Source organism: Eptatretus burgeri, chromosome 7 (assembly GCF_056783735.1).
Source record: "Eptatretus burgeri isolate ZD-2024b chromosome 7, Ebu_testis_v1, whole genome shotgun sequence".
NCBI classification, from domain to species: domain Eukaryota; kingdom Metazoa; phylum Chordata; class Myxini; order Myxiniformes; family Myxinidae; genus Eptatretus; species Eptatretus burgeri.
The window spans coordinates 3,951,475-3,976,474 of record NC_140967.1 but is presented as its reverse complement, the minus strand read 5'-3'; the positions used below and the strand labels follow the sequence as shown (position 1 = coordinate 3,976,474).

Here is a 25,000-nt window from a genome sequence, read left to right as displayed (position 1 = left end):
GCAAAGGGGACAGGACGACTGCACTGTATTGAGGGGAGGATGTTTGGGGCCATGTATCGCGAGATCTTGGCCAACAACCTCCTTTGCTCAACAAGAGCATTGAAGATGGGGCATGGCTGGTTCTTCCAGCATGACAACGACTCGAAACACACAGCCAGGGCAACTCAGGAGTGGCTCCGTAAGAAGCATCTCAAGGTCCTGGAGTGGCCCAGCCAGTCTCCAGACCTGAACCCAATAGAAAATCTTTGGAGGGAGCTGAAAGTCTGTGTTGCCCAGCGACAGCACCCGAAACCTGAAGGATCTGGAGAAGATCTGTATGGAGGAGTGGGCCAAAATCCCTGCTGCAGTCTGTGCAAACCTGGTTGAGAACTATAGGAAACGTCTGATCTCTGGAATTGCAAACAAAGGTTTCTGTACCAAATATTAAGTTCTGTTTTTTTGATGTATCAAATACTTCTTTCATGCAATGAAATGCAAATTAATTATTTAAAAATCATACAATGTGATTTTCAGGATTTTTGTTTTAGATTCCATCTTTCACAGTTGAAGTGTACCTATGGTAAAAATTACAGACCTCTAAGTGCTTTGTAATTGGGAAAACCTGCAAAATCGGCAGTGTATCAAATACTTGTTCTCCCCACTGTATATATATATGTATATATATGTATATATGTATATATATATATATATATATATATATATATGTATATATATATATGTATATATGTATATATATATACAGTCAAACCTCGTTACTATGCCACACGTCGGGACCGAGCAAAAGTGGCATAGTAGCGAGAGTGGCATAGTAACGAGATTTTGTAAAAACGGCCTTATTTTCTCAAGTTACCCATCTGTAGTTAATCTTGAGACAAAATTTATTCCAGCAAGTAAAAGGCACGACTGTTGTATAAGCTAAGCGAACGGAGAACATACACACACTAACAGAGTTCACACACTAACATATGGCATGGTGAGAAATTCACGACACACAAAGCTTTCAAGAATCGTCGGCTGGCGCATCTTCTTTCGGCGGATCTCGTGCATCTCGTTGTCCAGCCGATCGCACACTTGCATCACACCGGGCTTCCCGCTTCTCTGCTGCATGAACTTCCGGACGGTGCTACAAGCGCGCTGGGCTTCCTCGAACGGAACGATTTCCTCCTCGACAGTTACCTCGTCATCTTCGCTTTCCACCGGCTCCTCACTGCACAGAATCTCCTCCAGAATCTCCTCCGCAATCTCCTCCAGCGTGAAATACCCGCCAGTCGCTCGGCTTCCAGAAAGTCAGACAGCTCGATCTCCTCGTTCTCGTGCATCTTTTCCTCGGCAGGCAAAGCTTCCCAGATGTCGGGCAGCTCCGCATCCTGTGGCTCAGTTTGGCTCTCCTCTTCGATGAACTTGGCCTTCGCGAAACAGTTCCTGATCGTCGACTTGCCGACCTGCTCCCAAGCACGCCGGGCGACGTGTAGAGCGTCGAGCAACGTGAACTTGAACTCCTTTCCCTCGTCTATGGCCTCAAGCCGGCGGCATAGCAGGAGCTTCTTGTAGTGGCGCTTGAGGTTCTCTATGATTCCCTGATCCATTGGTTGCGAATTGGCTGTCGTGTTGTGTGGGAAGAAGACCAGTTGGATGTTGTTCAGCTCGAGCTCGGGAGGGTGGCCAGAGAAGTTATTGAGACAGACCAGCACTCTGCGTCCCTGCTGGCCGAGTCGTCCGTCCCACGCATGCAACATCTCCTCGAAAAGCTCCGCCGTCATCCACGCCTTCGAGTTCGCCTTGTACTTGACCGGGATCTCTTTGTTCTTGAAGGCACGGGGTTTCTTGGAATTGCCAATCACCAGAAGAGGGAACTTCTCGCTGCTGCTCATGTTTGCCCCAACCAGAAGAGTGATCCTTTGCTTGCTTTTCTTTCCTCCAGTACACCGCTCTCCCCTGAAAACCATGGTCTTGTTCGGAAGCAGCTGCCAGAAGAGTCCAGTCTCGTCCAGGTTGAAGACGTCGTCTGCGGAGAACTGCCCGAGTAAGGGCCGGAGAACCTGTTGTTGCCACTCAAGAAGGGATTGCGATTCCACCGCTCCAGCTTCGCCCTGCACTGTCTTGAACGTGATGCCGTGGCGCTTCTTGAAATTGCCCAACCAACCATCGCTCGCCATGAAGTCTGGGATGTGCATCAGCTCGGCCAGTTTCATCGCCTTCTCCTTGATCAGATCGCCACTGACAGGCACATTCTGTCCTCTTGATTGCTTCAGCCACATGAGCACTCCCTCATCAAGCTTCGGGTCGTGAGCCTGCGTCAACTTCATGCGCTTCGATGGAAATCCAGCTTTGATTGCAGCCTCGATTGCATCCTTCTTGCTGAGAATGCCCTTCACGGTGGTTCTCTTAACTTCGACGCCCCATTTCTTGCTAATCTCCCTGGCCAACTTGGACTGATTCGGCTCCTTCTTCGCGGCATCGATGATCTCCTTCTTCTCCTTCAGCGTAAAGTCGGTTCGCTTGCGTTTCTGAGCTGACATTATGGGCTGAATTTGAAAAAAAATGATGTCACTGTTGTACATGTGCCTGCGTGTCTGTGTGTGTGCTCGCGCTTTTTTGTGTCTCGTTGTGCGTGTTGTGATTGGCTTGTTGTGGCTGGCATCGGGGAGAAGAATCGCGTGTTTTGACACAGTCTGATTATGCGCGTACGTATTGAGTTATGTTGTGCGCAGCTGGACTGTAGTTCGTCGCTTCGCCTTTGGACGTGAGTGTGATAATCGAGCACTGCGCAATACAGACTTTTTCACAACTCGTGCCTTTTAACAGTCACACAGTAGTGGCATGGTAGCGAGAGTAGGGGGTGGCATAGTAAATTTATTTTGTATTGAATTTTGTCAGGACCGAGCAAAAGAGGTATAATAGCGAGAGTGGCATAGAAGCGAGGTGGCATCGTAACGAGCTTTGACTGTATATATATATATACACTTTGACTCCTCGCGGCACTGGTATCGGAGAACGGGAAAATGGGCTCTCCTGTCTCCAGCTAAATTCACGGGAATCGGTCCAGGGGTGAGAGGAGCGACCCCCGATTCCCTCCAAATTACGAGCGAGCTAAATTAACCCTTTACGAGAAATAAGATGTCGTCTCAAGGCGAGCGGGAGCCGGGGGTATTAGAAATGGATGTAGAATGTGTAGAATCCATGGTCCAGGATGAAATCCCCGTGCAGGAAATGTTGGTTGTGCAGGAACACGAACTCCCCCAACTGAACCCAGAGCCCGAAATAGGTGCGGCGGCGGCCGCGGTGTATGACACCTCCCCTCCCCCTCTCCACCAAAACTCCCCGATCCTTGCCGAAACGGCTCACCCAAGCGCACCTTACATGGCCCAGCTATGCGCCATGCTGGCGGCAATGACAGCGAAGATGGATACAAACGCAAATGAAATTATAAACAAAATAAAAGGCATGAACGAAAAGATGGATGCGAATACACAGCAAATGAAGGAAGAAACGAAAAAGCTGCGGGGTGAGACGCAGAACATGGGCCGAAGCCTGCAGGCGGGCATGAAGGCAGTAACCGGGGAGCTCAAAATGGCGACGCCACGTGTGGGAGCGAACGAGCTGGGAGGGAGTGCAACGGCTGTCGGGCCCGCGGTGGAGGCGGGTAAGGAAAAAATAATTCGGGGGACGTGTTGGGCGAGGGTCGTGACGGAAAAAGTGACGGTAACCGAGAGGGACAAACTAATTGGGGTGACGGAGACGTGCATGAGGGAGATAAGGGAAGAGACGGAAATAATAGTTGAGACAAGGGAGGCAAAGGGTGAAGAGGTGACTGAGTTGGCAGAGACACGGGAGATGGGAACGATAGAGGGAAGACTACACGATGAAGACGGGGTAAGTGACGCACACACACACACGGAGGTAGTGGAGGATAATGGGGGTGAGCTCGCGGACTGGGTGGAGGCCCGGTGCGAGCAGCTGGATGGCCTCCTCCAGGAGCGAGGGGAGGGAGTATGCCCCCTTGAGGCGAGTCACGACCAGGTGGGTTCAGTCGTGCTTTGCGAGGTCGAGGGGAGGAGTGCTGTGGACAGGAGCACGGAGAGCTTGGGGGGTATAGAGGCTCCGGAGACCCTTGTGGGGGCACGAATCCCCAGTGTGGTTGTCCCGGTGTGTGTGCGTCCCCGTGTGTGACAAAACACCCCGTGTGTGGAAGCGACCCCTTGTGTGAGTGGTGTGGTGGCAAGTGTGCCAAAGGGCGTGCTTCCCAGCATGCCGTGTGTGGATGAGGAACCGTGTGTGAGTGTCGCCGTGTGTGTGAGTGAAACGGCCAGTATGAGTGAGGCACCGCGGGCGAGTGCCCCCACGTGTGTGAGTGGTATGGTTTGTGTGAGGGAAATGGCACGAGTGAGTGGAAGGCCGCGAGTGAGTGGAGCCACGTGTGCGAGGGAGATGGCATGCGTGAGTGAACGGCCGAGTGCAAGGGAGACCGTGTGTGTAAGAGAGCGGTATGTGAGGGAGATGTCGGTGGGCATGTGTGAACATGCAGCCACGTCTCCCGGTGTGAGTTTAATGGTGAGGTGTGTTAGCGTCGTAACACGCGGGAGTGCGGGTGTTGAATGGCGACGGAGACGGCGACAGAAGAAAGAAAGCCGAGTAGCGGCTGTAGTTGTTTCGGGGACCGTGCCGGGTTCACCCAGCAGCGAGCACGAGGTCCGTGCTGTGCAACGCACGAGGCCCCCACGTGCTCGCTTGCGAGAGTGAAGTCCCGGTCCGGAAACGCCAGCGGTGGATTTGCCGATCCCGCGGAAGGACAAAGTTTAGGCAGGATTACGGATTTGGACCGGACGGGTTCTCCACGCGATCATGTGTGTTAAGCTCCAACGGGCAAAGCACATGTGTTCGCGTGGGGAACCCCTCAAGACGTGGGGCTTGTTTTTTTTTTATGCGCACGGTGACATCATGGCTGCACGCGGGGTTGGAATCCGGCAGGAGGGGTATCCCTGCCGGATGGTACCGTCCAAGGAGGGACGAGGTACACGTGCAGCTGCATGACGTCACGGGCAGGTGCAAAGTGCGCGAGCTGCGAGTTGCCGCGCTGGTGCTGCGCATGTAAAAAAAAAAAAAAAAAAGCAAGCCTCACTTTCGGGTGCACAGGATTCCTGGGCAAGGGGTGGAAGACCCCCTTGACCAGGGCACAGGATGGAAACTAGTTAGGGGGAAGGGTTAGCTTAGCTAGACCGGCTCCATGGGGCAGGGGTAAGTCCTCATGGGGCCCGTGGAATGGATTAGTTAGAGGGATGATAGCGAGATTTAGGTTGGGTAAATAATTTTTGGGACATTTGAGAACAGTGACAGACAGTGAATGTGTAGTGGGGACGTAGCTTAGCTACGTGGTGTTAAAAGGAACGTGCTCTAGTTTAAGGAACGACGTGGGAGCACGAGTTAGTTAGGGGATGTAGTTAGGAGGATGGCAGAGTTCAGCGGTGTGTGTGTTGAAGAGTTGGTGAGTTGTGAGGTGAGTACTTGTTGAGTGAGTGAGGCCAGCGGGTCTGTGTGAGTGGAGCGAATGGGGAATGCATGGTGCGATGAGTGATTGGGGGGAGGAGTGACTCCCGCCCAAGGGACCGCGGGGTCAGTGAAGAGCGAGTTAGGGGGTTAGTCAAATTGAAAAATGGAAGTCGTTTTGCTGTTGGTGGGAGTGTAGGCTCGAAACCCGTTTGGAGGGGTGCAGGAGCCCTGTTGACGGGCTGGGAGCGTGGCTGCGGAAGGTGAGTATCGCTGAGTGGGTACCCCGGGCACCAGGCTAGTCGGCCGTGGTAGGCCAAGGGCCCATGGGGGGCCGGGATAGCGTAGGGGGCACGGGTGCGCCTGCTTGGTGCGGGGGCCCGGGGCGCCATTAGCCACGTGGGTAGTGTTGTGGGCACGGGTGACCCTCGGAAAGGGGCCTGGGAAGCCAGCCTGCCACGTGTGCGTTTCAGGGGAGGTGCCATGGGGGGCCCTCCCCGGTGTTTAGGGAGCTGGTAGGCTCGGAGGCAGTGTAGTGCCCGGGGGTGCCAAAGCTGGGGAATCGGCAGAGGGTCGTGCCTGCCAAAGGGAGCCACGTGTCCCAGCCATGAGACCGTGTGAGGGCACGGAAAGAAAATTGGGGGGCGAGGCCCAAAATTGTGAGGACACCAACACAGGCGATGGGAATCTGGGTTGTTAGAACCAATAGTTTAAGCGAGAGGCGCTTGTTGAAAGCCCCGGGGTAGTTTAAGAGTTAATGGTTAGGTTAGATTAGGAGATGTACCCCTCCGCACCATCTATCCCCTCGCTCGCGTTGTGGGCCGCTGGACCCACTTTGGGTTAGATCGCTGAACTCTGGGGAGGCCATCCTGAGGCTTCGTTGGGCCTCGACACAGGACGCTAGCTCTCCCTTATTCCCTTCCGGGAAGGGAACGTAGGGGTTGGGAGTAGGCTAGGTGACAGGATAGGTTAGCCGAACAAGGACAGTACAGGGGGTTAGGGGACGATTTATCGAGGGGAAGTAAAATAAAAAAGTAAGTTGGGGCTAAATTGGGGTTTGACAAATTAAGGGAGTGGGTATGTACAGTGACAGGCAAAGGCGATAGGTGGGAGGGAGACAGGTAGGTAGGTCCGAGCCCGCCTTCTGAGTGGCCAGCACCACCGCACTCCCTCCACCAACCTCCACTGAACGGCAAAGGCTGGCCAGCTTTATCTGCTGGCTGCGTTGCTGCAAGGCAAAGGCCGGCCCACTTCATCGGCAGCTGTTGTGTTGCTGCAAGGCCTGTGCCGGCCGGATCATCTGCAGCTGTGGTACTTCAAGGCCTGTGCCGGCTAGTTCATCTGCCGGCTGTGTTTGCCTGCAACGGCCTTCTTCTGCGGGCTGTGTTTGCCTGCTGCCTTTGCCATGCCATGCCCACTGCCCCTGTTCACCAGCCCCGTTCAATTTTTGCTTTGCCCCCCCCCCCCTGTTCATTGCCATGTGCGCCAGGATCGTAAAAGCAACAGTTTGCAAGCTGCAAGAACTGCCCTGTTGGCAGCTACAACACGGGCCTGCAGTGGCGGCCCGTGCACCGTGTTTGCGTTCAGTTCAAACCATTCATCCATCCATTCGTTGTGTTCATTGCGTGTGCCACTTGAGCTGGCACGGAGACTACGTTTGTGCAGCCCATGCACCGTTGTGGTTCACTGCGTTCAGTTCAAAAAGGAAGGCCTTGGACTGCGTGTGAGCAGCCGGCCACGTTCCCTGTCACCTGCATTGTTTTGAGCCAGAGACTGCATGCGAGCAGCCTGGCTCCCTGTTAACTGCTTTCTTTTTGCAGAGTTCAGTGATCCTGGGCCATGGTTTAGTGTAAAATTTTTAAGTTAAGGTAAGATGTACTGTAAATATGAGTGCGCCCCCGGCATGTCTGTCTTAGCGCCGGCAATTTTATTTAAGTCGTCCGTGTGAGTGAGTTTGTTTAGGTAGTTACTCAGCCCTCAGGTTATTTATTTTGGGGACACGAATACCATGAATGTCGCACTCAGGGATCCGTAGGTAAAATGTACTAGGGGAAAACTATACATGATGGCACACGAAAATTTGTCTGTAAATCTCGGGACGAGTCTGTAAAAAGGGGAGGGGGTAGTGTTGTGGTTGACGAAATTCGCAAACCACCATTCAGGTCCCTTAGGTGAGATATCTCTGTAAGTATATGTGTCGTTAGGCCCAAACCCGTTGTTTTGAGGGAATAAATGTCATTCAGTCGGGCTGCGACTCTTCAGGATAGCCGTTTTTCTTTTACTATCTTTATTTTGGACCAGCCGCCATTACTACCACCACAACCACCACCAACCACGTCTCAACAGCCATTGCACAACAACCACCAACCACAATGCCGCTTCACAACAACCCCAACGCCGCTTCACAACAACAACCACCAACCACAACGCCGCTTCACAACAACAGCCACGACCTTTACCGTCACAACTCGCCACCATCGCATCACCACCATTCTTGCGCCACTTGTGGGCACCGATGCTGGACTCGTGCAGGGCGCGCACCGAGCAGCGTGTTCAGAAACATCACAGACTTTCCGAGAAAAACGGATCAAAAACGACTCACGCCCACTTCTGTTCCGTCCTATCGGAGAGCGTGGGGCGATTTGGCCCCGCCTCCAGGGCGTTGGAGTGCGGTCGCTATATGCAAATTCATGGATCAAAAAGCATTCACGCCCACTTTTCCTCGGTCCAATGGGGAGCCAGTTGGAGGTGAAGGGTCGGAGGTAAAGGGTCAAAGGTGGGGGGGCGAAGCCACGGGGGATATAAACGGCCGCGCTCGCCAAACAGTTGAGTTCGGAGGGGAGAAGTCAAGAGTTCGCGGTTGGGAGTTGTCGGTGGAGCTGGGAAGAAGTGGTTGTAGTCAGAGTGAAGAGGACGGAGCTGTGGAGAGGTGGCGGCGGCGAAGGCGATTGAGGGGGTGCTCGCGTCGGAGTCGGGGAGCTGCGGAGGGAGAGGCCGGCGGCGCGACCGAGGTCGAGGTGGAGACGCTCGTCGCGGGACCCGAGACAGGGTGATATCCTCCTCCCCCCCCCGAGCATCAACAACCCCCTCCTGTTTCCCCCCCGCGCTGAGATAGTGCGACAAGGGGGCCCCTTTCCCCCCCCTACCAGACACTGTCCGCGAGGCCCGCGGAGTTGAGGCGCCACCGCCGCTCTGCGTCTCATCATCAGACGGGTAGGCCCGACACGGTCTCGGCCCCAGGCCCGTCTACCCCCCTCATCCTGGACGGTGGTTCTTTTTCTTTTGCTTTAGGTATCTGTGTTGTCAGTGCCGTCTGTGAAGTAAAATTGTATAAGTGTTGCCGTGTGCTCGGTAGTCGGATAGCTCTGCATTGTGTTTCTCTTTTATATTTGCTTTTTGTGTAATATTGTGTTTCTTCTCCTTTTACATGTGCTTTTGGTGTAATTGTATATGTGTGCTTCCCGTTCATCGCGAAATAAATGTGAGTTATGTTGAACTGTTTTCCCGCTTCGCTTTTTCTTTCATTGAATCTCCATCTTGCTTCACGTAAAGGGTTGGTCATGGGCTAAAACGCCCGATAATTAATCAAACCGTCGAGGCCGACGAATAACACCGCTCAGTTATCCCGATAGTACGGAACGGGTCGCTTAAAGTGGCCCGTGTCCGAAGTCGACCTGCGGCGAGGTGCGATCGCCCGGTCTACCCTCCGTGTGGGTACTTAGGTAGGTCGAATTTGGCGAGCAACCCTATCCCACGCGGGGGCCGATTGGCACGATCGTGGTGAGACCGAAAGGTCCACCCGTGACTAGTTCCCGGCGTTAGTCCGAGAGGGTCACGACTGGATTGTCCATCCGGTGGGCGACGTGCCGCGATTCGAGTTACGTGGCCGTCCGCACGCCGGCGGGCGCGAATCTGCAACAATATATATATATATATATATATATATATCCATACATATACATATATATATATATATATCCATATATATATATATATATATATATATATATATATATATATATATATATATCCATACATATACATATATATATATATATATATCCATACATATACATATATATATATATATCCATACATATACATATATATATATATATATCCATACATATACATATATATATATATATCCATACATATACATATATATATATATATCCATACATATACATATATATATATATCCATACATATACATATATATATATATATATATATATATATATATATATATATATATCCATACATATACATATACATATATATATCCATACATATACATATACATATACATATATATATATATCCATACATATACATATACATATACATATTTATATAGATCCAACGGTGTCCATTGCAAAGAGTCGGTGAGCCCTTGTCGTCATCCTGGACAAATTCTAAATTCTTGCCCTCACCAGCAGAGGGCACAGCATCAGTGGCACAACCATGACCTCAGCCAATGATGATAACATCCTCGATTTACAATGTTTTGAGAGCAAGTTTGGCCTGTCCACAAGTGGTCAAATTCCTTCCGAAGCATTACAATCCAGCAAACGATCGATTTCCTTCATTTTTGTTTGATATGCTACACCTTAAACACCAGGATGCATTTCATAAATGCAAGTTTTCATCGTGAGTCAGACGGAAAACACAGAATGTTTTTATTGCATCGAGGTGCACATTTAAGTCATTGAAACCTTCTTATGCACGTTTAAACACAAAATGAACAGCACGAGCATGTTTTCCTTTGTAAACCCCAAGTGCGGTCAGAACAAAGCCCTGTGGATAGGCATCTGGAGGAGAACCCTTCCCACCACATCCAGATCAAAAAAAAGCAAAAATACAGGAGGCAATGCAGGTTTCGCTTCGTGCGATAAATTTAAATACTGCACGAAACAGGTACTTGTATAAATTCTCGATACCTTTTAAACATACGAGGAGAATTTTATCAATACGAAAAGCAAGGCGAACCTGGATTCTCAGCTCTTTTTCTGAAGGATTTTTGAAGTTAACCTGAACCCGACTCGGTGGTGTAATGATTAGAGCGTCCACTCTGAGTCTGGGCGGTCAGCTGTTCGAACCCAACCTCCGTCGAGTCACATCAATGACTTTTAAAATGGTACATGCTTCTCCCTTGCTTGACAATCAGCATTGAGAGGACAGAAAACAAACATCCAACCATAGGTTGGCATCCATTGCACAGGCTTCATTAGCCTAATGGCCTCTTCCTGCGTTGAAGTTCCTTGTAAGGCAACTCGTTGTTTGCAAGGCAACTCGTTTAATTGCACAGGCAACTCGTTGTTTGCAAGGAAGGAAATGTTTCGAAATAAAAATTTATCAAAACAACCACCTGCACCTGAGCGTGTATAAAAGATATGCTCCGTGCAAAGTTTATAATGCTTTTTAAAAGCAATAAAAATAGCGATATAAATATATGCAATACATTTTTCATAGTAATAACTAAATCAGTACCATTCTATGGGAGTTTGACACAAGGTGAAAATACTGTTAGTGACAGACAATTTTGATAGTAAACTACAAAGTAACAAATGGCAACTTCACTTATCTCAAACCTGTTGCTGCATAAAGTATTTCTCATAACAATAAGAATAATAATAATAATAAAATTAATAATAATAGTTTCTCAAACATAGTCCCCGCTGAAGCCTGCGGCCAGGTGAGGGAAGGGGGGGGGGGGTCGCACAAAACAGCAGGTGAGTAACCAGCAGCAGAAACTGGAGAGCAGGGAATCACAGACCTTCAAAGACCTGCTCACACCACCTGGTGCACCAGCACCTACATGCAGGTAAGTCCACCAAAAAGCCACTCTGAGAGTGAGTCAAATAGAAGACCCTTCAATCGTATCACTCACAAGTCCACTATGCATCTCAAGGACATCCTGTGCACTTGCTCCAGTTCGAGCCGACACCTCAAATCTCTTGGTCTCAGGCATGACGTGTACAAAGCTATGGGCGTTTTTACTCTCCAGACATCAACATCACGAGAAAACCTTGGAGCGGAAGCAAATGAAATAAATTATTTCGCCAAAATGAAATCAAGGTGGTCCTGAACTATCAGTCTTGGAGACATGCATTCTTACGGCTTTAAAAATATTAACATGATGAGCAATGGCACTCCATCACCGTAAAAGTAAAAATAAAAAACCTCGCGTTAAACCTTTTATTCTGGTGCCTGCACTCAAATTCATTTAATAGAAAGCAAACGACCCAACCAGCAGAACCGCCAACTCGAACCATGACTATAACGGCGAGAAAATTTAATTTGTTCTTCGAAACGCTTCACTTCTACCAATGAACAGCAATTCACCGGACACACTTTCTGCCCTTTCAGCAGATTTAAAGTTTAAAAAAAAATCAATATAAGTATCAAATTGGATGACAAATGGCTTGAGTCGCCGTCAATCAATCTCGTGATGGATGTGAAGATCAAATTTGAATTGTCATCACGGCACACAAACACCCCTTTTACCACTGCGAACATTTCCGACTCTTCACAACAGGCTCAAAATCCAGAGATCATCTGCACTTGGAGTTATCTACGCGAGCCGTTATGTACAAACCACTTTCACATTTTGGAATCGTGTACGCAACATGGAAATGTTTTCTTACAGATACGTTACAGGAACAAAAACAGATTGCATCACAGTGCAGGTGCTTTCCTTTGAACACACAATCACTTTTTGGCTCAAATTGCAGAACAGTTTTTGAGGCTTTTACAGAGAAGCTATATTGATGGAAAATAATGAGTATTGCAGCAAAGCGTTACAGCGGCTGGATCCCCAAAGGGACAACTCATCTAGTCAACTGGACTGAACCCACGACTCCATGACAAGACAGAAAGCGTATGAAGGGGGAAAGGTCCAACAGGAGCGATATAGGTCTCTACAATAGCAAAACGAGAGGAGCCACTGAAAGCCCAGCTATAGTGACATGGTTGTTCTAGTGTCGTTGGCAAACAACGCCACCGAGCAGCAACAAAGACCTCGCTGCAGGAATGCTTGAGGGAGACAAGTTTGTGGTAAAGTGAATATCCTGTTTGCAGGCAACAGTTAAATCTCTTTCCCTCACAATGCTGCCTCTCTCCCAAATGAACAGCTTTGTAAGTTTCATCCAGGATGGAGGACATCTGCTAGATGGTTGAAGTCCTTTCGGTTCCATCTGCAAAATAAGACGAATAGATTTTCAACGGTGTTGTATCATGCATTTTCTTTTTTGTATACATAGTCAAGGGTCACGCAAGAGCTAGGAGAAGTACATTGAATGGATCAGGATGCAGTGAGACAAAAGGAACAGCAGAGGGAGGGGAGAAACACCAACAGCAGAGTTGAAGGCCAAGATAAAGGGAGACAGACAAACAATGGGTGTGTGGAGGAATGAGGGGCAGGAGAGGATGCATGCAGTGGACAAGGTGGATACAGAAGGGAACTTTCAGGAGGGGGGAGGGGAGAATTGGTAAACGAACAAGATCGGTAAATGCATGTCAGAGAAATGGTTGAGGACTTGTTCGACACCGGGTTGTTTTTTTTTTACAAATAAAATGGCTGCCAACCGGCCATCTTTGCATCGCAAAACAAAATGACGTGCATATGTATACCATCATTTGTTGTCTTTCTGCCAAGTACAAATAAAATCAGTCCATACATGTCCAAGATATGGTTGCGGATGCACGCATGCACACAAAAATCGAGACCAAATCCAAAAGCCCCCGCTTCGGACGGACCGAGTCCAACGGGGGTTATAAAACAGTTGTACAAAGTTGAAATTGTGTACAAGCCTGCATTTTGTACTGCCAGTTCTGATCAAATTTTGAACAGGATCTGTAAAGTAACGAGTAGTTTCAATTAAATAGCACAAATGGCTGCTGGTTGAGAACTCAGTTATGCAGAGTCACAGAAAGATGAACAATTGCACACAAAGGACACTCATTTGTGAGATTGAATTCGACTTTGGGGCCAGAAGGCATCAGTGGCCATGTTCACAAATCCTGCACTGCTGCTCTTGTTTCACCTTTGACCACCTCCCATCAGAAGAACACAGGGTAGGGCAGCACAGTGGGCTCAGGAAGTGGAATCTGAAAGTAGTTCAAGGACTCTCTAACTGTTCAACTGTCTCTGAATGGACTCGCTCTCGAGAACTGCTTCTTCCTCACCCCCCCAACCCTCCACCCCAACCCAACCCTCTCTCTGAATCACTGTGAAGTATACTGATCACTGTTGGTATGTCACTTAACTTTTATTTCCCCATCATACATCCTAAGTCCATCTTTGAAAGCCTTCCAATCCACTAGGTGGTTCAAATAATGGTGGTCTCATAATGCCCAAACAATACCAATTATTTTTATCAGGAATAATTACAAACACGGTGCTTGTACAAATAAGACTAACATAATTAGGAAAAAAAATAAAAATAATAAAAGTATGTGCAATGCCATTAGACACACTCACCCCCCAGGGCATGCTCCGTCATGCGAAGGCACAGAGACTCCAGCCGTGTATTTATTTCAGGCTCCGTTACAGGCACCTGAAAACCTGGATCAGCAAAGAAGAGCAAAATGATTTAAGCACAGCATTGAAAACAACAAAAAAGCAAACAAACGCACTGCAAAAAAGTACTATCTTAAGCCCTTCCCTTTCTCGTTGATAAATTATTGTTCCTTTTATAATTACCAAATAATGATCATGTTTTCACCTCATTGCAACTTATTATTGAAGCACTAAATAAACAGTAAAGGGCCAGTGAGTGGCTGCGTCCCCGCTGGGCAGCGACCGGCTGCACACATCAATTCAAATGGCTCGCTGAATAAATGTCTTCACCTTAACCAGAATCTAAGCTCACAAAGTTACCAACAGGTATGGTTTATAAACGAAACAGAACAGTAAAGTTTGAGTACTCAACACAAGGATAACACTACACAAAAAAACCCGAAAAAAAAACCATGCATTTGAAATCGAGCAACATATTTTCGAGGGTTTAATATTTATATGCATCACTTGCTACAAATGCCAAAAAAATACCAAATAATATCTAAAGGATAACTTAGGCTTGAATGCAGGTGGGGCTCATCAGCAAACAATAAGCCTGATTTTGGCTAAACGGTTAAGGCGGCTGGCTTAAGATATTTGAGCCTCGAGTTTGAGCCCCAGTCATGCTGTTAAAATAAACACAGGTGGGTTGACTCAGCCTGTCATCTTTCTGAGATCGGCAAAATGAATACCAGCTTACTGGGAACAGAGGGCACTGCATCAGTGGCACAGCCTTGCTTCCAGCAATGATGCAGCCACAGGCTGCATACCAAAATGTGTTTTCATCAGCAGACAAACTCGACAACCATTTAGATTGGCAGTCATTGTGGGAAATTTCACAAGGTGGGGAGAAAGTGCTTAATTTGACTTTACTAAGCAAGGCAAAGAAAAGTCCACACAATGTGTACAAGTCATTGAAAAATCCACACAAAGTGTAGTGGTCATGGAAAAGTCCACACGATGTGTACAAGTCATTGCAAAATCCACACAAAGTGTACAAGTCATGGAAAAGTCCACACAATGTGTACAAGTCATGGAAAAGTCCATAAGAAGCGTAGAAGTCATGGAAAAGTCCACACGAAGTGTACAAGTCATGGAAAAGTCCACACGAAGTGTACAACTCATGGAAAAGTCCACACAAAGTGTAGTAGTCATGGAAAAGTCCACACGATGTATACAAGTCATTGCAAAATCCACACAAAGTGTACAAGTCATGGAAAAGTTCACACGATGTGTACAAGTCATGGAAAAGTCCATAAGAAGCGTAGAAGTCATGGAAAAGTCCACACGAAGTGTACAAGTCATGGAAAAGTCCACACGAAGTGTACAAGTCATGGAAAAGTCCACACAAAGTGTAGTAGTCATGGAAAAGTCCACACGATGTGTACAAGTCATTGCAAAATCCACACAAAGTGTACAAGTCATGGAAAAGTTCACACGATGTGTACAAGTCATGGAAAAGTCCATAAGAAGCGTAGAAGTCATGGAAAAGTCCACACAAAGTGTAGTAGTCATGGAAAAGTCCACACGATGTGTACAAGTCATGGAAAAGTCCATAAGAAGTGTAGAAGTCATGGAAAAGTCCACACGAAGTGTACAAGTCATAGAAAAGTCCACACGAAGTGTACAAGTCATGGAAAAGTCCACACAAAGTGTAGTAGTAATGGAAAAGTCCACACGATGTGTACAATTCATTGCAAGATCCACACAAAGTGTACAAGTCATGGAAAAGTTCACACGATGTGTACAAGTCATTGCAAAATCCACACAAAGTGTACAAGTCATGGAAAAGTCCACACGATGTGTACAAGTCATGGAAAAGTCCACACGAAGTGTACAAGTCATTGAAACATCCACACAAAGTGTAGTGGTCATGGAAAAGTCCACACGATGTGTACAAGTCATTGCAAAATCCACACAAAGTGTACAAGTCATGGAAAAGTCCACACAATGTGTACAAGTCATGGAAAAGTCCATAAGAAGCGTAGAAGTCATGGAAAAGTCCACATGAAGTGTACAAGTCATGGAAAAGTCCACACGAAGTGTACAAGTCATGGAAAAGTCCACACAAAGTGTAGTAGTCATGGAAAAGTCCACACTATGTGTACAAGTCATTGCAAAATCCACACAAAGTGTACAAGTCATGGAAAAGTTCACACGATGTGTACAAGTCATGGAAAAGTCCATAAGAAGCGTAGAAGTCATGGAAAAGTCCACACAAAGTGTAGTAGTCATGGAAAAGTCCACATGATGTGTACAAGTCATGGAAAAGTCCATAAGAAGTGTAGAAGTCATGGAAAAGTCCACACGAAGTGTACAAGTCATAGAAAAGTCCACACGAAGTGTACAAGTCATTGCAAGATCCACACAAAGTGTACAAGTTATGGAAAAGTTCACACGATGTTTACAAGTCATTGCAAAATCCACACAAAGTGTACAAGTCATGGAAAAGTCTACACGATGTGTACAAGTCATGGAAAAGTCCACACGAAGTGTACAAGTCATGGAAAAGTCCACACGAAGTGTACAAGTCATGGAAAAGTTCACACGAAGTGTACAAGTCATGGAAAAGTCTACACAAAGTGTAGTAGTCATGGAAAAGTTCACACGATGTGTACAAGTCATGGAAAAGTCCATAAGAAGCGTAGAAGTCATGGAAAAGTCCACACAAAGTGTAGAAGTCATGGAAAAGTCCACACGATGTGTACAAGTCATGGAAAAGTCCATAAGAAGTGTAGAAGTCATGGAAAAGTCCACACGAAGTGTACAAGTCATAGAAAAGTCCACACGAAGTGTACAAGTCATTGCAAGATCCACACAAAGTGTACAAGTTATGGAAAAGTTCACACGATGTGTACAAGTCATTGCAAAATCCACACAAAGTGTACAAGTCATTGAAAAATCCACACAAAGTATAGTAGTCATGGAAAAGTCCACACTGTGTACAAGTCATGGAAAAGTCCACACGAAGTGTCGTAGTCATGGAAAAGTCCACACGATGTGTACAAGTCATGGAAAAGTCCATAAGAAGCGTAGAAGTCATGGAAAAGTCCACACGAAGTGTACAAGTCATAGAAAAGTCCACACGAAGTGTACAAGTCATTGCAATATCCACACAAAGTGTACAAGTCATGGAAAAGTTCACACGAAGTGTACAAGTCATTGAAAAATCCACACAAAGTGTAGTAGTCATGGAAAAGTCCACACGATGTGTACAAGTCATGGAAAAGTCCACACGAAGTGTAGTAGTCATGGAAAAGTCCACACGATGTGTACAAGTCATGGAAAAGTCCATAAGAAGCATAGAAGTCATGGAAAAGTCCACACGATGTGTACAAGTCATGGAAAAGTCCATAAGAAGCGTAGAAGTCATGGAAAAGTCCACACGAAGTGCACAAGTCATTGCAAAATCCACACAAAGTGTACAAGCCATGGAAAAGTTCACACGAAGTGTACAAGTCATTGAAAAATCCACACAAAGTGTAGTAGTCATGGAAAAGTCCACACGATGTGTACAAGTCATGGAAAAGTCCACACGAAGTGTACAAGTCATTGAAAAATCCACACAAAGTGTAGTAGTCATGGAAAAGTCCACACGATGTGTACAAGTCATGGAAAAGTCCACACGAAGTGTACAAGTCATGGAAAAGTCCATAAGAAGCGTAGAAGTCATGGAAAAGTCCACACGAAGTGTACAAGTCATAGAAAAGTCCACACGAAGTGTACAAGTCATTGCAAAATCCACACAAAGTGTACAAGCCATGGAAAAGTTCACATGATGTGTACAAGTCATTGCAAAATCCACACAAAGTGTACAAGTCATGGAAAAGTCCACACGATGTGTACAAGTCATGGAAAAGTCCACACGAAGTGTACAAGTCATTGAAAAATCCACACAAAGTGTAGTAGTCATGGAAAAGTCCACACGATGTGTACAAGTCATGGAAAAGTCCACACGAAGTGTACAAGTCATGGAAAAGTCCACACGAAGTGTACAAGTCATGGAAAAGTCCACACGAAGTGTACAAGTCATGGAAAAGTCCACACGAAGTGTACAAGTCGTAGAAAAGTAAGTACACACGAAGTGTCAAAGTCATGGAAAACAACGTTATTCTGCACTGACCACCGGCATATATCAACCAAACAAAAATCCTAAAACTCTGTTCTGTGATACGATGATGAAATTTGTGGAAATCACAGGACTCAAGATCATGCATGCAGCTAAGTCCACTCAGTATAACAATAATACCAGTAGAATAAAGATACAGTACACAGATTTAGTAAAATAACGAGGGTTGAAGCAAAATGCACGTGCCCAAACGTGGCTACAGGACAACTGCAACCATGAAATAAAAGGGAAAGGCAGAGTGTAAAAACAATGGTGAAAATATCGATTGGATGAAAAGCAGCCCTTTAAAACCCCTTGCTTGGTGAGTCTCGGACTCCAGGCAGACTGATTATATCCACGAAGATATGCACAAAGCAAATCAAAAGCCTGCAGAGCTCTTGTTCACAAGCAATAGGCATCAGGCAAAGCTGCTGACACAAATATTGGCCAAAGATATAGCTTTTATATAAAGTATTTGAATCTGTGAATCGCTTAGCCACTTGTAAATTACAGTTATGGTTGTGGGAGTAGATGGAGGCATTTAACAGGGAAGTTAGGATTGAATAGAGGCATTTGGTCCGTGGACATGTAGGAGACGTCTCGATGTAATTAAGTAAGGAAACTGTGAGCTTAAGTGCTACGTGTCACCACATTGGAGGGGTGGGGGGGGGGGTTAGTGTCGTGTTCATTAGGGATGAAAAGTAAGTTCCCCCAGTATGTGATTGCCACCCTGTGACCTTTCCCTATGTTTTAATAACCAAAACTACGATAGCAAACGTGCCGAGCAGGCAGAGGCTCTAAAGTGTAAAAGGGTGACGGCAGGCAAAGTCACGCCCCCAAGGCTGATGATTGATGGGTGTGATGTCAAAAGCAAACCGAGCAGGCGGAAGCCCCACCTTCCCAGGTTTCGTGCGAGCAAGCCACACCCCAGAGGAGGAAACGGTGGTTCAGGGTGAGGTCAGTCAGAGGAGAGAGAGCGCACGCACGAGGTCAGTGTGAGGAAGGCACGAGTGCATATTGCAGGATGCATGCGGTCGAGAGAGAATGTAGCTAGGAGATGGCCTGTAAGAACGGGGCTTTACGGCTGGCTTTCCTTCGACGCACGAAGAAGACAGCACGATTCTTGTATTGTGTTGAGGCAAATTGACTCGCGTGGTAGAGCAAGACGCTGGCCTTTGGCCCTTGGTTGAGTCATGAGGATCAGACCCTGAGCCTCGTGTATGTCAAATAGTAGGTCGGTGAGGACGATCAACGCACGAAGCAGCTGCACAGGGTCTCTGAGCCTTGGTGTTGAGTGCCGCTCGTGGATTACCTGGCATACATTTGTCCCACTGAGAGAAGTGACGACACCATTTTGCGTGTGTCTACACGTGCAAATAGAGGTGCCTCAGTTCCAAGTTCCACAAAGACCATCTCTGGGCAATGCTAAGTGCAAGAATAAAATAAGGGGTTTTCTTTTATTTCATTTCCCCTTGTCTGTATTCAAGTATGCATGTAGAGGCATCTAAACGTAGAGTTTAATTTACCTCACATATTTATAATTATTACATTCATTATTGTCCTTTGTAAATATTTGTCGACTTTCATTAAATGTGTTCATTGTAAGAAGCTGTATCCGTGTATTTGTCGTGGGGTTCGAGTATAAACCCTTGTGCATCCATTCCCATGCCTCCGTCGCACCACCATTGCCCTATGCCCTTCCCGCGCATGTATTCATCTTCGAGAGTGTCGGTTGTAGTCCTCCAACGGAGAAATTCGGTCGTCCGGGACGGCCGATGTTCACCGCCAATCACCACAAAATTGGGTCGGGGGGGTGGGGGGGTTAACCCTGGGCTGCCACCGCCACGACATTACTAAATGAACTCTATCCTCAGTTACATCCAGGTACCCACCAAGGCGACCCTTGATAAGCTAATGAGATCCTACTGCTTCAAAATTTGATGTTTTAAACAGTTGCCAACAACCCTCGCGTCATACTAAAATACACAATTTGGTGTCTGTCTGGATAAGTGATGACTGAATGTATAGTGGACAGACAATCTCGATAAAAGCCTGACAGGAGGAGACTGAGTCACATGATGGAGGTTGTAGCAACTTAATTTGCTCCTCTCACTGAGGGGGTTTTCCACCTTGGGTGACATCAGTGATAAGGTAGCGCATCGTGGCATTTTTACAAGTCCACTTCTAATAACAAAAGTAACTAGAAGGGCACTCGGTAGAGCACATACCTCCGCCACGCAATGCCTGATCCAGTGGAACATAGAGCCCAATAACTTTTTGAAATATCATGCCATATCTCATTTTTATCTGAATCTCTCAATGGTGAAGAATCACTTTACAATTGAATTAACCTCGTATCCAGATTCGGATCTTCACCAAAATTGTATGAATTCTTCCTTGTCACACACCCAATCTGTCCACCAATTATCATCCGAATCCATCCCCAACTTTTTGATATATCCTGCACACAGACAGACAAACAGGGGTGAAAACACAGCCTCCTTCCACCTGCGGTGGCAGAGGTAATAACAACTCATGATAAAAGCATAATTGGTTCACGAGCGCCAGCGAGTGACCACTATATTCGTTATGTGGGTGTCTGTCTGTCCCGAGCATAGCTCCGTGGGTTTTGATCCGATCCTGATAATGTTTGGGTGGGAGGTTAATATCATGATCTAGTTGTGTTTTCCTAAGAATGGGAGTGCCGCGCCCATTATGGGCGGAGCCACGCCCCAAAAACGTGTTTTTAGGGGGTAGCTGATTTCAAGTTACATCTTCTCCGAAGGGGTTTGTCAAATCTGGCAGAGGTTTCGGTATTTGGTTAGCCCAATGGCACCTGCATAGCCCCACGGAGCTCGATTTTTCATTTTTGTCTCAAGGTCAAGGTCGGGAACTTAGAAAATGTCAAAAACATCAATAAATTGGGCATCGAGCTCCTAGGGTTTTCAACTGTTTCGAATGAAAGTTGGTGTGCAAGTAGTGCTCTTCGGGTACTACAACTTTCATCATTTACGTTTTTCCCGATTCCCGCCAGTTTGCCCGTGGCGTCCCCTCGAAGGTCAAAAAAATAAAAAAGGCGAACCGTGTACATTGCTCGTGAACCATCGCCGTCTCCAGACTTGTACTGTATTAATTTTACGAGTCGAACCCCATAGAAATTCCACGTAATGTCCAGTGTCTTGTGGCATACAATTTCAATCATCATGCTGTGTGGCACTTTATCGAGCGTTTCAAAATGACGCAAAAACTGTTTTTGAACATTAAACTTCCTCATGCTGCAACTTCACAGTCGATGACATCGTGTGTGTGACCGTTTTCCTTGGCGTTTGTCTTGGGTCTCCGTGTCAAGAATTTTCACTCGAACTTCCATAAGAGCCCTTCCTCGAGAAAATTCCACATATAGTTGGCTATGGGTGAAGACAGGCTGAGGTTAAGAAAATGCCAACCTTGTCAAATGTCTGGCCTTGTGCCTTTGATCGTCATCGAGTAAGCAAAGCATAGGGGAAACTGGATTCTCTGTGAAGTGAATGGCAAGCTGGTAACACTCGGGTGAGCTTTACTCAAGGTATGAGAACTCGATTTCCAGAATTCGGGCCAGAAGTCAGTTTCGCTTCAACACAGTTTTGGTGCAGATTGATGACCTCTAATCTGGTACCACTGCATAGTTCATGTTGCAGGGCAAGGTTGCAAAGCACCATTTTGAGACAACCAATTCTTGAGATTAAGGTGGTGAGATGGCATCCCAGAAGAATGATGTGATGGAATTGATGAATTCCATCAGATAGTTCTCTGCCTCCTCAACATTGGCACACTTAACTGAATCTGTGCTGAGGTAAGTGACTGTTTCACCTGACAATGTCTGCATGACTTCTTCATTCACGGCCAGGCAGTTGTCGTTTTTAGGAGACAGGATGACATGGGTGCGTCTGTCCACGCTGGATGTATTCACAAAAACAGTGTCAAATCAGGGAACCTCTTACAAGGCATGTAGCAGGTAATTAATTATATGACATCTCTTACAAGTAGCCAGAAATCAGGCACAAGGATTCCACTGCCAAGACAAAGCAGCCATCTTGAGAAGTTTTCCTGGTCTGGGCGTTTGAGCAAGTTTTGAGTGAGCACCAAATGATGAAAATGAACGTTTGAGGCATGTGTCGACAACGATTACTGGTTGGGATCGTGGTACAATTGGTAGGACTTGTCTGAAATCCCCACCGAACAGAATGGCTTTGCCTCCAGAAGACTGTCTGAGTGCAGTGACGTCTTACAAACATCTGACTATGGCATGAAGTGCATGGGTGGGTATCATGGATGCTTCATAAACGATGAACAGCATCTGATTACGCAGGATGTCAGCATGATGTGAAGTGGGAGAAACGTTGCAGGAACTGTTTTTTTTACAACCAGCACTGGAAGCTTGAACCAACTTTGTGCTGTTTTACCCCAGTCAAGAGCATAGCTACAATTCCAGTTGAGGCAATTCCAGTCCATGCAACCTGATGGCCATTGTGATGGAGGTGTCTCATCAGCATGTTGAAAACAAATGTCTTCCCTGCAACTCCTGGGGCAACGACATAAAAGCAGAGCTTGTGGTGGATCTTCTCTAACAATAATGTGTATGGCTTTAAGTACATAATCCACCAACCATCATCAGTCACTCAGTTGATCAGTCAGCAGGCTCTTCTTGAGGTACTTCTGCAGTGGCCAAGTCTTGTTCTTGTGGCTGTAGAAGACCAAGTGTTTATCACACAGCTTGTTGGTTTCCCTCCTATCATCAAAAATTGGGGGTCCCGAAGGCTTTGCCCCAATCCCGTCATCCGGTGAGCTGCCCTGCAAAGGGAAGCTGCACAGGAGGTACTCCCACGGAGTGGGTTTTCAGATGTTTTTTATGCTTCGAGAATGTTTTGCGGAATGAAGGGTTTTACGGTGGCCGGAGTGCAAATCCTGCCACCAACCTCCTAATAAGAAGTAACCCAACTGTAGGAGGACGTCCGCAGACACAGTTGGACACTAGATATGGATGGCCGTTGGCTCACAAGGAGCTCCTCCGCCCTTTGACAGGTTTTGTTTTTAATCCTGTTGGTGTCCACGTCCAAACACCCTCCTCACCAGGAAACCTGGTGGGGGAGACGGTTTAGTCGCCGAAAACCTGAACATGAAACAGGTTAGTACAGGTTTATATGGTACCTCGAGCAAGTCACAGATCTGATCTCGCCTGACCTGGCATGCTGGATCAATGGAAGGAAATGACAATCACGGACAGGTTGAAACGTCAACAAGGAATTTATTATTAAGGAAAATAAATAAACTGAAGAACTTTTTATTTCCTTGTCGATTAAATGGGTGAATTCAAATCAAATGTTCAATCAACAAAATAATCTCAAAGAAAGAAAGAATTCAACAAGCATTTATGGAAAAATGGCCAAAGAGCAGATGTTTATCACTATGCCTTACTTAACAATTAACCATGAGACATGGGTACCTATCAGATCAATTAGGGGGGAAAATAAATCCTGTCTCAGCTTACCAAGACACAAGTGATCGTGCGTCACCTAAAAATGGCCCAAAATGTGTGAGCATGCCTTGGTCAACTGCCAGCACCCTGCACCCATCTGCAAACAGGTTGGAACACCAATCGACATGTCGTCACCCCCAGGAACCAGGAACACCAAGAACCAGGTATGCCAAGAGCAGAACCAGCACGAGTGGTCCAACTGTCCCCAACCATCAGGAGTTGTCACCAACGTTCAGGAGCTGTCACCTTCGGTCAGTCGCTGTAACCAACCGTCTGGAAGGCAGTCCTGCTGTCCTTTTTATAGGCGACCGGTGTGGGCGGAGCCTCAAGCAGACTTCAGCCAAATCCAGCTTGCCCGTTGGTGCATCGCTGCACGTGACCTCCCACCGTCAATTATCGTGGTCATTCTCTCCTCACCATCGAACGAGATGCAACTCCCAATTAACACAGGCTTGGCTTACGGACACAATGTTCGGGGCGCTGGACGAACGCCAGAAAACAGCCATTTGCCAGAACAACCGAGCGAAAATGTGAAGAGCTCACAAAACGTCAACGAGCAATGATCACATCTTTGTTTGGCCCGATACGAATAAGTTAAGTGTCCATAGAGCTGCTGAACTGGGTGTCGATCCCGATGGAAGAAGGTAGGTGTCAAACATGGGTATCGAACGTCAATGGGGGAAAAAGATGGATACTGGAGGTAAATGATGCACAGCTATGTTTGACCGTCAGAATGAATGAAATGTGAAAATGATAACCAAAATAAAGTGTGTAAATAAATCGTGTATTTCCAAGCCAATGTGTCTTGATGGAAAGGGAATAGAATGAGTATCCGTTGAGCTAACGGCTATCTATCGCGTGCACGAACGGTGAATTTCGCGAATGCAGAAATGAAAACTGACGTAAAATCACATATCATGAATGTGTCGTAAAGAGGAAAAGGTTATCCCATAAGGAGAGAGAACCTGTTCTCCACCCTTCTCCAAAGCATCAAAGAGTTAGAATCCCACCAGAAAAAAAAAACATGATGACCATCTGCCTAATATGCTGTTAGTCCTCAGTGTACCACCAAAACAGCGCCGACCCGCCGAGGCATGGACTCTACAAGACCCCTGAAGGTGTCCTGTGATATCTGGCACCAAAACATTAGCAGCAGATCCTTCAAGTCCTGTAAGTTGCGAGGTGGAGCCGCCGTGGATCGGTCTTGTCGGTCCAGCACATCCCACAGATGCTCAATCAGATCGAGATCTGGAGAATTTGGAGGCCAGGGCAACACCGTCAACACTTCATCATGTTCCTCAAATCATTCCCGAAGAATGTGTGCAGTGTG

At 46.8% G+C, this 25,000-nt stretch overlaps 1 protein-coding gene and 1 long non-coding RNA gene across 4 annotated transcripts in view; one reads left to right on the top strand and one right to left on the bottom strand.

The window, feature by feature from the left end:
- LOC147022573 (uncharacterized) overlaps positions 1-25,000 on the top strand; it is a 96,073-nt gene that overhangs the window by 54,461 nt on the left and 16,612 nt on the right. The window lies entirely within an intron of this gene.
- The window catches only part of LOC147022570 (protein Smaug homolog 1-like), a 112,890-nt gene continuing 98,039 nt past the window's right edge, over positions 10,150-25,000 (bottom strand). For both annotated transcript variants that reach the window (XM_085887267.1, XM_085887268.1), the window contains exons 16-17: positions 13,970-14,053; positions 10,150-12,683 (exon numbers count right to left, since the gene is read on the bottom strand). In XM_085887267.1, coding sequence (XP_085743393.1) covers positions 12,655-12,683; positions 13,970-14,053 — 113 coding nt within the window. In that variant the 3' untranslated portion in view covers positions 10,150-12,654. The remainder of the gene's footprint in view (positions 12,684-13,969; positions 14,054-25,000) is intronic.